General features: G+C 47.5%; 1 protein-coding gene across 7 annotated transcripts in view; it reads right to left on the reverse strand.

The window, feature by feature from the left end:
- Spats2l (spermatogenesis associated serine rich 2 like) overlaps nucleotides 1-14,461 on the reverse strand; it is a 156,178-nt gene that overhangs the window by 49,039 nt on the left and 92,678 nt on the right. For all 7 annotated transcript variants that reach the window (XM_026788887.1, XM_026788886.1, XM_013353449.2 and 4 more), the window contains 3 exons: nucleotides 8,245-8,353; nucleotides 4,602-4,651; nucleotides 1,325-1,571 (listed from right to left, as the gene is read on the reverse strand). In XM_026788887.1, coding sequence (XP_026644688.1) covers nucleotides 1,325-1,571; nucleotides 4,602-4,651; nucleotides 8,245-8,353 — 406 coding nt within the window. The remainder of the gene's footprint in view (nucleotides 1-1,324; nucleotides 1,572-4,601; nucleotides 4,652-8,244; nucleotides 8,354-14,461) is intronic.

Genomic DNA, 14,461 nt, shown 5'->3' on the forward strand with positions numbered 1-14,461 from the left:
GGTCTCTGGGGCTTGCTGGCTGTCAGCTTGCCTTGTGGTACAGCAAGAGGCTCTATCTCAAAGGAATGGGTGGAGGGTCGCAGAGCAAGAGATCCCTTACAAACTCCTCTGGCCTTCATACTGGCACACACGCCTGCACACACGTGTACATAGAACACACACACGCGTACACGTACACACACACGTTAGACTTCTGAAGTTACTTGAGAGCTGCAGCGTATATAATGAATCCACACTCTGATTCCCTCAATTTTCTTCCAGTCCACCGTACAAAAGGAGATAAAGTTATCTGGTCTAAAGAAAGAATTTAATAACATTTTTCTTGTCATATTATAGTCTTTTCCTTATCCCAGAAGAAGCAACTCTTTAAGATAGCAATACCTAGTCCCCCCAAGATCCTACTATGAACTAATCTAAGGGACTGGGACTCAGGCAGACCCTGACAGGCAGGATAGGGAGAGGGGGCACAGCTATGTAAGCAAGATGGTAAGGGGCTTCTTCCTCACCCTCCAGTCCTGAGACCAAAGTCTGGCAGCTAAAACAACAGCCTTGAGGATTTTTTCCTCCTGCCCATGGGGGTCCCTGCTCCACAAGTTTAAGGCTTAATGAGGTCGTGTTTCACAACCACTGTGAGCCAGTCAGTCATTCTGCCTTCCTCAAGCTGAACAACCCTAATTTAGGGGAGGAAGACCCTTCGAAGACTTAAAAACAAACAAAACACAAAAATAAAAACAAAACCCCTAGCCCTTAAGAGAAGCTGGGCCTCAGGCTCCCAAATCCCCCTCTGCTTTGGGGAAGGTCTCACTCCATGTGCTTGCTGTGTGTGTGTGTGTTTCTTCACCCCCTAATAAAAACCTTTCTTTATTGGCGGATTCTGGCTGATCCTCTCTGCGGCCTTGGAAGATTCCCCAGCTGTTCCACATTAACGCTCAAGATATTTCCTGCCTTTTAATTCTTTAACGGGCATAGAAAACAACCGAACAGAACAAGGAGCCTAGATGGGAACAGAACTATGGGGCTTTTCAGTGTGGTGGGGTGGAGGCGGGGATCCTCTGAGTCCGTGCAGGGACAGATGGAGCATCTCTTGGAGGCCACGTACTATGTGGCTTCAGGACTCATTGGCATCTACACACCAGCAGTTCAGAGTTTCTCATCTCGTGAGCAGCAGCAGCAGCAGCAGCAGCAGCAGCAGCAGCAGCAGCAGCAGCAGCAGCAGCAGCAGCAGCAGCAGCAGCCAGAGCTGCAAGGCATTAACCTCTGCGTGCACGCGCGCGTTGCGCTCTCTGCCCATCACCCTCAGCAAACACATTTAGGAACAACTGACCTGTGGTCCCACGCAGAGCCCTCGGGGGTTCCTCCAGTATCGAGATCTTTCTCTCACGTGGCGGGAGGGCCGGTTTTTCTTGGGCAGAGTCAGGGGATGAGCTGTCCTTGTCACAGCCATTCATGTGGCCATTTTGCATCAGCGGTACCTGTGGCTGCAGGGGCCCCATCTCCACCCTTTCTGCCTTGTCCTTGGCATCTTTGTTGCTTGGATGCTGCTTGGATTTGCTTCTTTTCCTTTTGTTATTCTGCATCGGGGGAACAGATGAGAAAACAGAGCTGTGTTCAGCAAAGGCTCCTGAGCATGAAGTAAAAGGAGACAATCTTTCTGACACCCGGTGTTTAACAGAATGGGAGAAAACACATTTTTATTAAACACCCAAGTTAATGTAAATATTGTGCTTCTAAAGTCAGTTATTTAATTTTTTTTATGTTGCGATTGTAGTAAGAGAAAAGTTCCCTTAATTTTAAAGGGGGAAAAAAACAGGAATAATAATTAAATAGCAGGGAGGTAATTTAGGCAACTTAAAAAATTCTCTTAGAGCACAGCTGGCAATACAGAAAACTTTAACAGCTCTGGGAGAATTGGTGAGATAAGGAAATAATAGCTTCTGCTTCTGAAGCAGTTCAGGATCGGGAGGGCAGCTGAACACTTGGGTACCATGATCTGGAGGGAGCCTGAGTGACAGGAATAACCTGCCAGTGCAAAATCAGCCTTGTGTAGCAGTTTCCTGAAACATTGTACCCTTTTGGAAGCTCCTTAAGAAGGAAGGTAAGCAGCTAAAAGTAGCTCAGGAAGTCCCTGAAACTGACCAAATTCACTAGGTCCCTCCCTCCTAAGCTCCTAAGAGTAAACAATACTGTTGGGAGTCCCTCCCCAACCGGACTAACCCAAAGAAGACTTCGGAACAAACCAAGCTGGCTGGGAAAAGAAGAAACCAGCTGAGCAGTCAGGAAGCCGTTTAGACCAACTGAGGCACCTGGAAAAGGCAGCGTCCAACCTGCTGAGCTGCCTGCAGGCTGCACCAAGTGCTCCAGGTTCAGTTTGGTGAATTGTAACCCACGCTGGAGTGGGTTTTGTCTTTCTGAGTCATTTCTGCTCCTCTAAGTACCCCCTCACCCATATTCCTGTAATGAGCCTCAATAACACTTATCGGTTTCACCAAATTAGACTTTGGTCTGTTCTGAGATCCTGTCTGGGGGGAACAGACGTGTGTTCCTAGGGGAAGTCCGTCACACAACCAAAGCAGCACAAAACAAGGCTTGATCTCTGCAAAGTCACTGACCAATCAGGAAAGTACAGGAGTTGCTGCCAGCGTCCAGCAAAACCAAGGCGGCCAGAGGCTCCGGAATCATCCTATGGTGATTATTTAAGTCAGGGCAAGCGCTACTACAGGGTAATACCAGGTTTGTCCACTCCACCTGGACCCAGGACCTCTCAGTGGCTAGCGGAACAGAGCAAGGTTCACTACGTACGCTTTGAAATACCTCCGTGTTACATTTTTATTCAAAGCGTTTTAGACTTTCACAGAACTTTGCTGTAGTTTTCCTCAGACGCTTGCTTGGTCAACGAGTGTGTAACAGCATCCGGGAAAATGAAGACCGTGTTCCTAATTTACACATCTAGTTTTCTTAAATTTGCTCATGCTCTCTCTGTTTCTGTCGTGCTGCAAAGCGTGTGTGGATGTCTGAGGACAACTTGCGGGAACAGGTTCTCTTCTCCCACCGCAAACTCAGGAAGTCAGGCTGGGCAGCAAGCGCCTTTACCTGCAGAGCCGCCCAGGAGCCCTTGCCGTTGGTATTTTCTTTACGTGGTATTCCGTGTACTTAGCAATCAGTGTTGCAGATGCCTGACCCAAATTAGAAAGTATGTCCCTCCCCCCCCCCAGTCTGCGCATGCCCGCAGGGCACCAGCCTGGCTTTATCCTCCAAGCACTCAGAGACCTGAGGAAATTGTTTTTCCCTCTTTAGCCTCCCTACTTCCTGACTCTTCCTCTAAAGTCGTAATCAGTCCCGGCTCTTCTGAGTGAGACATCTGTATAGTTGAGCACAGGTAAAAAGCTATGGAGGAGACTAACACCCCCACACCCTCACACACACCGCTGACTTCTGGAGTTTTTGTCCAGTGTCCACTGGGTTGGGTCTGGAGACCAAATCCCTACCGAACCCTTAGGACAGAACTCAGTAAGGACCTCTGTCTGCAGCTGCCGATTGTGCCTGCCTGCCATCCCCAAATCAGAGAAATTCAAAACCCAAACCACACATCTGAAACTTTCCCACGAAAAGCTGCCTTTCAGTCAGTTGCAAGTCCTCTGTCTGTCTCCCGGGGAAGCCTGGGAAGCTATGATTAAAGACAAGCAGACAGTGTCACAAAGGGGTGGCCAGCAAGCCGGGGAGCCTCTCCTGACTCCTCCTCTGCTACGTGAAACCGCCAGGACAGGCCTAGTCCAGCACTTCCTGTGATCTCGCGGCTCCACGAAAGCAGCCTTACTTTTTCATCTGTTCAAAGCCTGTTGCACAGGCCTGGGATTTTCCCTTTCGGGGCAGGGTGGGTTGGTATCTTATGTCTATGAGTAGCAAAACCCAGGGCTGCGTGGTGCCAGCGTGGAAACACAGTGCTGGGTGGCCGTGAAGAGCAGCAGACTTGTGTGTTTGTGTGCGCGCGTGCACACATGCACACACATGCAAAAACACCGTACTGTGCCCAGGAACCACAAAAACCTGTGACCAGACAGTATAGCCTTATCATGTGGATGGGACAGAGGAAAACCCCCTGGCCATTGCTGTCTAGGAGTGGTTCAGGAGTGTTCCAGAAGGACCATGCACTCTATGGCTTTAAGGCATCTACTCTTTTCACTAAAGACTGACTTCAGGGCAAAAGGTACCTTACAGCAGCCTTGGATAGATTTTTTTTTTTCAGTTGGAATACAAAAGTTAGAGCTTTTTTAAGTATCTTGAAGCATTCTTTAAATTTTTCCTTTGTGCTATGGGATATGTTCGGGCAAGTTAGCATCCTCACCGCTTTGAATTCTGTTGCTGGCTTTCCCTCAATACTTACTCATGAAGAAGCACAACTCTGGTCCTCCTGAAGCACCCCTGGTGGGTAAAGACACTGCACAGAAAACAAGGCCATCAGGAGTGGCTGGTAAGGGAAGAGAGGCCCGGAATCGGGAGCTTTCTGGGTGTGCATATTAATGAACATTTTGTTGAGAGGGTAACAGCTCAGAGGGTTTGATGGAAGATGTTACTAATTCGCCATCAACCTTGATCTGACTTACCTTCTTCTTTCCCGTCATGTTCCATTCTTTGAGAACTTGAATTGCACTGCCTAGATAAAGAGAAAGAGCGGTCAACAAATATCCACGCAATCCAGGCGGCAGAGAATTCATCTGAGCCCGTGGTAGCAATGGGGGGAGGGGCGGGGCGGACTCCTTCGTTTATTTTGATACAGCCGGCCTTAATAAAAGTGCCAGTTTCGCTTCTCATTTCCAAGATTTTCATTTAATTTGCTGCACAATCTTGGTTTTATAAAAATATTAAGCCCTACTTCTCGAGGCTTACTTTTTTTTTTTTTTAAATCGTGATATTGTCTTAGGGAATATGAAATATATCTTGAGAATTTTCTGGTCGCTTCATGGCCATAGGTGGAATTAAAATTGTTCTTTTTGATGTGCGAATAAAGCAACTATACTCTGAGCCAAACGTGGGATTTTCTGTGTTATAAGTCGCGGCAGTTGGGCCTTTCTGTGCGGCCATCCTTTCTCTGTCTTCACTCTTGCTCACTGTGCTCGAGACTCGCAGGGGCTGAGGAAGACAGAACCCGTTCTGGCTTCTCTCTGTCCACCATGAAAGGGGAGAATGTGTTCTCTTCAAGGCTTCTATTTCACAAGCAACCACGTTGATTAAATGACTGAAGGGTCCCCAAGTTCTGCCTGGTCCGGTCACATCCATGTCCTGATGAGGACACATGCCACCCCTGCCAACTACAGTCAGTTTCCATGCACTTGAACCAAATCATTCCAACCTTCTGGGAGCAATTTTGACAAGTTCCCCACAAGGAAGAGTCAGGGGAGCCCATATCAGCAGGTACTTCTTCAAGGGTCCCAAGTAGACCAACAACGTCAAGCATACTCCGATCCCATGACACTGACAGCTACCTACAAGGTGCTGGCTAACCAGAGATTAATGTAGAATGGGTATTAATGGTGAATTTCCAACTAGCAGGCCCCTGTGATGGACGACACTGACAGTCAAAGGCTATGGTGTTTAGACAGACTGGTCACTCCTATCTACCCAGAGTTTCCAATTCAGGGCCCTCCTTGTCATGTTTGAGTTTGCCAGGCCCTTGAAATAAAAGGCTGCACACAAAAGGAAACTAGAATTTACCTTCCCTCCCTCCCTCTCTCCCTCCCTCCCTCCCTCCGTCCCTTTTTCCTTTTTCTTTTTTCTTTTTGTTGGGGGTGTTTCGAGACAGGGTTTCTCTGTGTAGCTCTGATTGTCCTGGAACTAGCTCTTGTAGACCAGGCTGGCCTCAAACTCACAGAGATCCACCTGCCTCTGCCTCCCGAGTGCTGGGATTAAAAGCACGGGCGACCACCGCCCTGCCATGAACTTATACCTTTTATTAACTGGGTCAGCATTTCTCTAATTCGCCCGAGGAGTTAATATTAGTGGACAGTGTCCTGGTTTGGAGCGTTACTGGTTGGTTACACGTCAGAGTCGCTCTTACAGCTAAGCTTCTATCTTCTAAGCAAAGTTAAACTTGAGAAAGCAGTCAAAGCCGTTCTTGTCGGGAGGTGGGGCTGCTGTGTTTTCGGTTCCACGCTCATCTGGTTCGTTTTCGCATTTTGATGCTGGTCTCATTTGCAATTTGGACAATGAGCTTACACAGTAATTGTCAAGAAGTCCTTTTATTTACAAAGGATTCTGAAGGCAGCGTGATTCAATCGACTGTGTCAAAGATGGCTGGAGGCGTGTCCTGTCAGGCCTTTGGGTTCCTGATTTCAGTGTGGCCCCACCAAGGACACTCCACAAGTATTTTTCGACGCTGACTGGGTTTTAAGCATCTTTTCCCATTGGTTCACAACTGAACAGACGAGGAGCCTCAGCACTCGGAGAGCTTTAAGGAGGTCTTGCCGTGGAGAAACTGAGAGCCGCAGCGGCAGCAAGGCCTTGCGCTCAAATTCCCGCAGCTGCTGGCCTCTGTGCATCTGATTAGGGTCACCCTGCAACAGGAACCCCTCAGGATTTCAGGGAGGTAGGGGTGGAAATGGAGGCTGCAAGTAGCCTGGAAAGTTGTTTTCCCTCCACCTTTTCCTATGCGCGTGATGCAGCAAGGAAAATCTGACAGGAGAATTTTGAATTTCTCTATTAGGACATGCCTGTTTACAAAACCTAAATAAGGTGCATGTGTGTGCGTGCAGGCATGTGTGTGCGTGTGCGCATGTGTACATGCATGTAGGTGCATATGTGTGCATGCCTGCGTGCAGGTATGTGTGTGTGCATGTGCGTAGGCACAAGCGTGTATGCACGTGTTCATGCATGTAGGTGTGTGTGTACACGCGCATGTGCACGCATGTGTGCATGCATGCATATATGCGTGTGTGTGTGTGTGTGTGTGTGTGTGTGTGTGTGTGTAGTGGGGGGCAAATCACAGCTACCATTTGGTCCTAATGATAAAAGATTGTACATTGATATCTTCACAGTGTGCATAGTCACCGAAGCAGGGCAAACGTTGCAAAAGTTGCACACGGCGGCTTTGCTCATGGGTTTGTAAGAACGATCATCATCTGCCCCATGCCCTTAGGACAGAACGTGGGCACAGTGCTTGGCTCTGGCCCTGAAATGCTATTCCCCTTGCAGAAAACTCAAGACATTTATTCCACGCCTAGCAAATTAAGGGAATCATGTTGTCCTTGATACCGCGAGAAAAAGGTATGGCTGAGAAGTGCTGCCCGGTCTTCCCGGCCTTGTCTGTCAGGTCGCGTTTAGTTAGTCCATTACTTACAGGGCAGAGAACGATTCCAGGAAACAAGGCATATAAGAACCGCGACGAGAAAGAGATCTTTACTCACAACAAAACATAAGAAAAAAAACCTCTCTACAGATTACAGAAAAGAAACCCAACCTTGCAAATGTGTAGGAGAAACATTTCTCCAGATCTGAGGTTCACCAGTACCATTGGCAAGGTACTTGCTAAAAAATTATAGAAGGACTTTCTCCTAGGAAACCACAATCAATGAAGAGGTAGATGAACTGATGGATATGACGGTCACGAACAGAAAACATTGCAGTGGGGAATTCAGTCCACTGAGACTGGCCCCACGACACTTGGGACTTCGGAATCCCAGCCACGACTCTCAGGAGGCTTCGGCTAGTTGAAGAGGCAATGCCTTCCAGGTCAGCAAGGTCATTTACTCACAAGGACATCACCAAATAAAGGACATTCTGAGCAAACTGAAATAACTGACAAAGAAACCAGTAGCTTTATAATTAGTGTCCTCCAGGTCTTTACAGTCTTCTTTTAAATGATAAGAAAAGACCTTTCTGTATTCTGCTCTTACAACATCTGTGTTCGTTTGATGCCTAGTGTGATTTTTAGTTTCTTTGTTTTATTCTGAGACAAGGTTTTGCTATGAAGCCCTAACTGGCCTAGAGCCTAGGGTCTCATTATGGATCCCTACCTGGTCTGAAACTCACCACATTGACCACCAGGCTGTCCTTGAACTCACGGAGATCTGTCTGCCTCTGTCTCCAGAGGGTGGGAATTAAAGGTGTATCATGTTTCTATTTTTATTTTTTATGAGAAGTATTAGAAACTAAGTAATGTTCGTGATCAGTTCATTTAAGGGAAAAAAAATACAGGGTATCTGGACTAACGAGCCCCAACGTGTTCGGTTTCAGGAGGGCATGCATACGTACCATCGACGAAGGCTTGCACGGCTTTGTCCACGTTAAAATCGAACTGTTGTAGCACCAGGACGATCTCATTATTGCTTTTGTTCGGAACGACCGACCGAACTGCATAGATCTAGAGGAAAAGGGAAAGGAAAGCAGAACGGTAAACACCCGAGTTTTCTTCCTCTTCAGATCTCCCGCTAGACGGAGCAGAAGTATAACTCAGAAAGGCCCTGGAAAGCCAACTATCGGTCTTCTTGCCAGCAAGCGTACTCCAGGCCTTGCAGAGAAGTGAGCATTCATCCGGGGGTGATCACCTTGATGGCTACTTTATTTGTGCGCACACCTCTACAGAGATCTCCTTGTGAACCCGTAGGAACAAGTGTGTGGCGCCAACCCTGGTTTGGCAGCCAACCCTCTCGGAGACTGGAACGCATACAAGATGTATTTCTCACCGAGGACACAGAAATCTGTTTCTGTCTCCAGCTTCCTTTCCACTGGCTCGGAGGGGGGGGGTATCTTTAGAAAATATACAGAAATAGCTTCCCTCTCCAGCTTCTCGCTGGGCACAGTGGAGGTAGTCATCGGAGGGTCACAGAAGTGTGCTGTGAAACTCCATCGGTGTTTATAAAGATAGGCAAACACGGAGCTCTGCGCTAGGGAAATGGTAATTCTAGCTATCTTACAGAAAATGCTCCTAAACACCCTTCTGAAGGGGGAAAAAAAACAACATTGAACAGAGTAAAAACAAGCATGTTATGCACCAAGGACTCCGATGCTCTGGGGCGGGCGTTCAGTCCTCCATGACGCCTACGCCTCCCTCCATCAGAGTTAGCATGGTCTCTTTTTGGTTGCGCGCTAGAATCAATTGACCTTTATCTCGAAGATTCTGTGGTTATTGCGGACTGCTCTGTGTCTTGTAGCAGAACCCTTCTCCCCTCTTTCTTTCATGAGGAGCATTTCCGTGCTAACAAATGCTAGAGTCGTGCGCAGGGCAGCGGGAGGTGCTCATTAAAGAACCGAACAACCCTGACACGATCCACGCGGAGTTAGATCACGGCCAGCGAGTTTTAGAGTTAAATGGATTTGGTTATAATTGGATTCGTGGGGTATATGGATTATAGAAGCGTGGGACGGGCGATATGACACTATTGACCAGACATTTCACTGAGCCGCGCAGACCATTTCTTGATTATGTGAGAAAACAGACAGCCCGTGCCACACAGATCTGTGTGTAATAGTGTTTAGGTTATAATGGGAAAATACCTAGGCTATGGGCACAGGACTTGTAGAAGTGTTGACGTTATTATTGATCCGACGATTGCTTTCAAATCCTGACATTTAAAAGTACTAACTATTTGGGCTTTGCTGAGTTTCTAATAAAACATGTGCTTGTATATGTCAATCTGTACCCCGTCAGGTTTTTATTATTCTCACATTGTATGGCTCTTAGTTTCTCTAGACTTCATTAGAAAAACCAACTCTTTAAAATTCCAAGTTCCTCACTGTTCTGCTACCCCGTCTTAAAAAAAAAAACAGTTCGGTAAATACTATTTATTTATTTTAGGTAGGGCCTCATCATATGGCCTCAATGTCTTCTGTCTTGGCCTTCCCACTGGCAGATGAGTCACCAAGCTGACAGAATGAATATTCTTTTTCTTTTTCTGGTTTTTTTTTTGTTTTTTTTTGTTTTTTTTTGGATTTTCAAGACAGGGTTTCTCCGTAACTTTTGGTTCCTGTCCTGGAACTAGCTCTTGTAGACCAGGCTGGCCTCGAACTCACAGAGATCCACCTGCCTCTGCCTCCCAAGTGCTGGGATTAAAGGCGTGCGCCACCACTGCCCGGCTCTGAATATTCTTTTTAAAATACTTATTGTAGCAGTTCCAAACCTGTGGGTCATGGCCCTTTGGGGGGGCTGCGTATCAGAATATCCTGTATATCAGATATTTACATTATGATTCATAACAATAGTGAAATCACAGTTATGAAGAAACAAACAAATAATTTTATGGTTGGGGTCACCACACCACGAGGCACTGTATCAAAGGATGGTAGGGTTAGGAGAACTGAGAACCAATGACTTATTGCCTGAGGCGACACCAAACTTCCTGACACCTAAAGGCCACAGGGATGCAGACAACAATCAAACGGCCACAGAGAGAGAGAGACCGGACTTACATGTAGCACATACATCATTGTGTATATATATATATATATACACACACACACACGTGCTGTGGCATCTGACGTGGCAGAAGCTCTCAGAGGTGGAGGAGGAGTGACGCAGGCGGGTGGGAGGAGGGGAAAGGAGAGCATTCTGGGAAGAAGGAAGAGCATGGCTGTACGCTACTCCACAGTAAGGATGGAGGGGAAAGCGCGGGGCTGTTAGAGCCCAGTGCAGGTCAGACTTGACAGGGACCATGCGGGGGGGGGGTCTCCCAGGCTTCGGAAATCATCCCTCCGTGGTTTATGGGGGGCTCTTCTTGTGCGTATTTATCATGTTTAGAAAGATAGGTGTTCTTTCTCACTGAACATGGAAATGCTCTTAAGGGAAGCCAAGATGAGGCTGAAGATGAAGCTCAGTTGCTTGGCATGTACAAGGTCATATATGCAAACCAAGATGCAAAGACACAAAACCACTTAGCCCAGGAGAGTCAACAGCAATAACAGGTAATCTGTGCTTTGTCCCCTACGAGTGCCTTGCATTCACCTTTTCGACTTATAATCTCTTTTAAGTAAATACAGTTTTAGCAGTTCAAGCCACTACAGTTTGTCTATATGCAAAACGTCTTAATAATGACCATTATTATTTGCCACTTCAAGCATTGCCTATCTGAATAATAAAACGCTTAGCTATTAATTACATTAAGTACATCGTTGCAACGCTAGACCAAAGTTTTCAGGCCACCTACGCACAGCGGCATGAATAACAGAGACCAGAATTAGAACACAAACATAAAAATAATTGCTTCTCGATTACTCTCCTCTGCAGAACATAATGCTCTATCGTGCTTAGGCAAGAGCAGTGTACGCTACTGCTTGCGTATACAACTTTCTCTTCAGGCATTTATTTGTGTTATTTCTCCAGCCCTTCTAAAAAAAAAAAATGGAAACAAAACTCATATGAGCATGTTTGGCTATGTGCAGACAGACACACTGGCATGTGTGTTGGGGGGTGAGCGTATGTACATATGCAACGTATGTGAGTGCACATAGGTAATGTGAAGGCCAGAGGTCAACATATGGTGTCTTATACGCGGTCCCTCTGCCTTAGATTGTGAGACCTACTCTCTTACGGGTCCTGGAGCTCCATCTAGTTGAGTTCCAGGAATCTACTTGACTCTACCTTCTCAGCCCTGGGGTTACCCATGTGCATCATTGTGCTGGGCATCAAACTCAGGTCCTCATGCATGTGCTGCAAGCGCTTTGCCTATGGAACGATCTCCCAAGCCCTCCTCATTTTACATGGCTTAGCTCTGCACGCTTCTCTGGGAAATCATCACCCACGGAGTTGCGATATCAAGTCTGTGCGATCTAGAGCCAACGCCTGGAGGATGATCCTGAAGGAGAAGGGGTATTCCCAGCTTTGTAGAAACGAGCAGATACATGGTAGAGTCCTTGCCTGTTCTTGGCTACTCCTCAGGGACGCTGAATTCTGGGCTAACTTCTGCTCTGGTCGGTGGTGGGCTTTATTAATGTGAATCCCCCCCGTCTTATTTCTTCAAGGAGGATGGAGAAACCGTATGTGCTCCTGTGGTGCACATCAGCATGCAGGAACCAACCGGCTGCTATTCGCCATTGGGCAGAATTGAGGGGTCTGAGCATTAAAGTCCAGGAAAGACTCGTGTTCAAGTGGCGGCAAACACAGGCATAGATGGCCACTGGGGTGCCCAGAGGCTGCTTCTCTGTGGAAACGCAGCTCCCAAGAGCTGGAGGAACGGCCCCATCTGTGCATGATTCATGAAATGCATGCAGGCTGTTGCAGAGATCATGGCTGGCGCTGCTTCTCACACAACCACTCCTTTCCCACCACAGCCCCAGGCGCTTCCACAGCTCTACAACAAAGCTGGAAGCTGCTGCCCTTGACAGCGCTCCAGTCCTACTGGGCTCCCCTGCCAAACTAACAGAACCGGTCCATCAGTGCCCACAAGGCGGCCATTCAGGCTTTTGGGTGACAATCAAAACTCCTAGTTAACACTTCATTTAGCAACGGCCTTAGCCTTCCCACGCCACGCTCATCTGTTTTGTTTCTACTAGTGTACGTCTGGTCTGGCAAATTCAATTTGCTATTTGGAAAGGGCTTTGCTGTGAAGTTACCTTCTGTGTCTCTTTTATCTGGATTCTCTCCTTTCTCTGGAAACTTTCCTATCTGGCCCCACAGGCTCTGGCATGTTCCATACCTGGCCTACCCGGTTGGCTCCTGCACTAACCAAGCAGCGGGATGTTCAGGGTGTTGTTGGGTTGAAGAGCTGGTAGCAGACACCCTTGTTTACGCTCCACACTATCGAGCCTGTCTGTGATGGCTCCTTAGACATTCTTCTGGGCTTGCCACTGAGTCTTAAACTATGTTGGAGTTTCCAAAGTAATTCAGACAAGAATTTCCAATCTACTTAAACTGCCGTGGGATTAGCCAAGACCCAACATTATCAATGGACACAAAATAGCCGGTCTCTCTACTTCTAGCTTCTTCTTGAAAATCCCACTCTGAGGCTGCTGCCTTTCCAAAAATATAGCTGTCCCATGGCACAGAGAGACATGTGTTCCAGGACCCCTAGATACCAAAGCCATGGGAGCTCAAGGGCCTTATTTAAACAAAATGGGTATTTACATGTAACCTACGTAGATCCTCTATGTACTTTCAATATTTATTTTTAAATACCCCCAAAGAATGAAAAGAGTTATACTGCATTGTTTAGGGACTCATGATAAGATAAAATTCTTTCTATGTTTGGTTTCTTCCCAAAATGTTTCTGATCTGCGGTGAACTAAGCTCATGGGGGCAGACCATGTGGGCCCAAGTTTTGCTGCTGTATAATCAGGAACGAGAGTGTTTTCAGAGTTTGGGGAAATAGAAAAAAAAAAAGTGCAAAACCAGAGTCGGCTTAGGAGACCGACATAGGCTGAGCCCTCTTTGAGTGATAGATACTAAGGATGCAAGAAAGAGCCAGCTACAGGTCTGCCCCAAGGGGGCGCCGTGGAGCAGTGCAGCCAGCAACTCTATCAACAACTCTATGAACAAAGAGCAAGGACACCTGCCCCAGGACAGAGGATGCTTCCTAGGCAGAACGATGTCGCGGACGGAGCACGGGGTTAACAGAGCTATGTTCTAATCTTGGCTCCAAGCACCAACTCTGTGACACGGGGTGAGCTACTCAGAGCTTTGAAACTTGTTTCCGTAGGCGTAAAACAGGCGATTATCTGCAGGAGTCTGTAGAGATGGGGGGTTAGGGTGATGCCTGCAAGGTGTCTGCTAGAGAGGCTGACCCGAAACAGATTCACAACCAGCCATGGAAATGCAAGAACAAGTAGCTAACGTGCTGGCTGAGATGTATTTGGGAAAGATTACCGTCTGTACCAACTGCTTGGAGAAGTCCTTTCCTCCCCAAACTCAGGGACAGTGGGCCTGGCACTGTCCCCCAAGCCCCCCTGTCTTTACTCCATCCATTTTAAATGTGGCCAATGTGCATGTCCCTCTTACCCTCACTTAACTACTTGCTAAAAGTTTAGTCCTGGCACTGGCATCTGGACCAAGCAGGAACAGTTCGGCCAGTGGCAGAGCCGGGAAAGAGATGTGCAGACGTTGACGAGATGAACAGACGCAGATGCCCGGTGGCTCACAACAGCGGTACGGCACCCGTGAGCTCATCCTAAGTCAAAAAACCCTGTCAGCCAAAAGTGCATTGGTGGGGGCGGGGGCAGGGAAACAAGGGCTTGGTTGGTAAAGCGCTGGCTGTTTAAGGATGAGGCCCCAAGTTTGGGTCATAAGCACCTACACGCCTGAGAACCCGGCCATAAGAAGGTGGCGTAGCCAACCAGTGAGTTCTGGGTTCAGTCAGAGACAGTCTCCAAACTAAGGTGGAGGAGTGACTGAAGACGACATCAGGCATTGACCTCCACTGTGCCTGCAGCTCACAAAAACACGTGCTCACACACACGAACTTAAGCACATACAAATTAAAAACTTGCAAATGCATCTGGTGTACTTGCCCTAACAGAGTGCCACGGCTTAGGCTAGTCTGCT

This window comes from Microtus ochrogaster, unplaced genomic scaffold, assembly GCF_000317375.1.
Source record: "Microtus ochrogaster isolate Prairie Vole_2 unplaced genomic scaffold, MicOch1.0 UNK8, whole genome shotgun sequence".
Taxonomy (NCBI): domain Eukaryota; kingdom Metazoa; phylum Chordata; class Mammalia; order Rodentia; family Cricetidae; genus Microtus; species Microtus ochrogaster.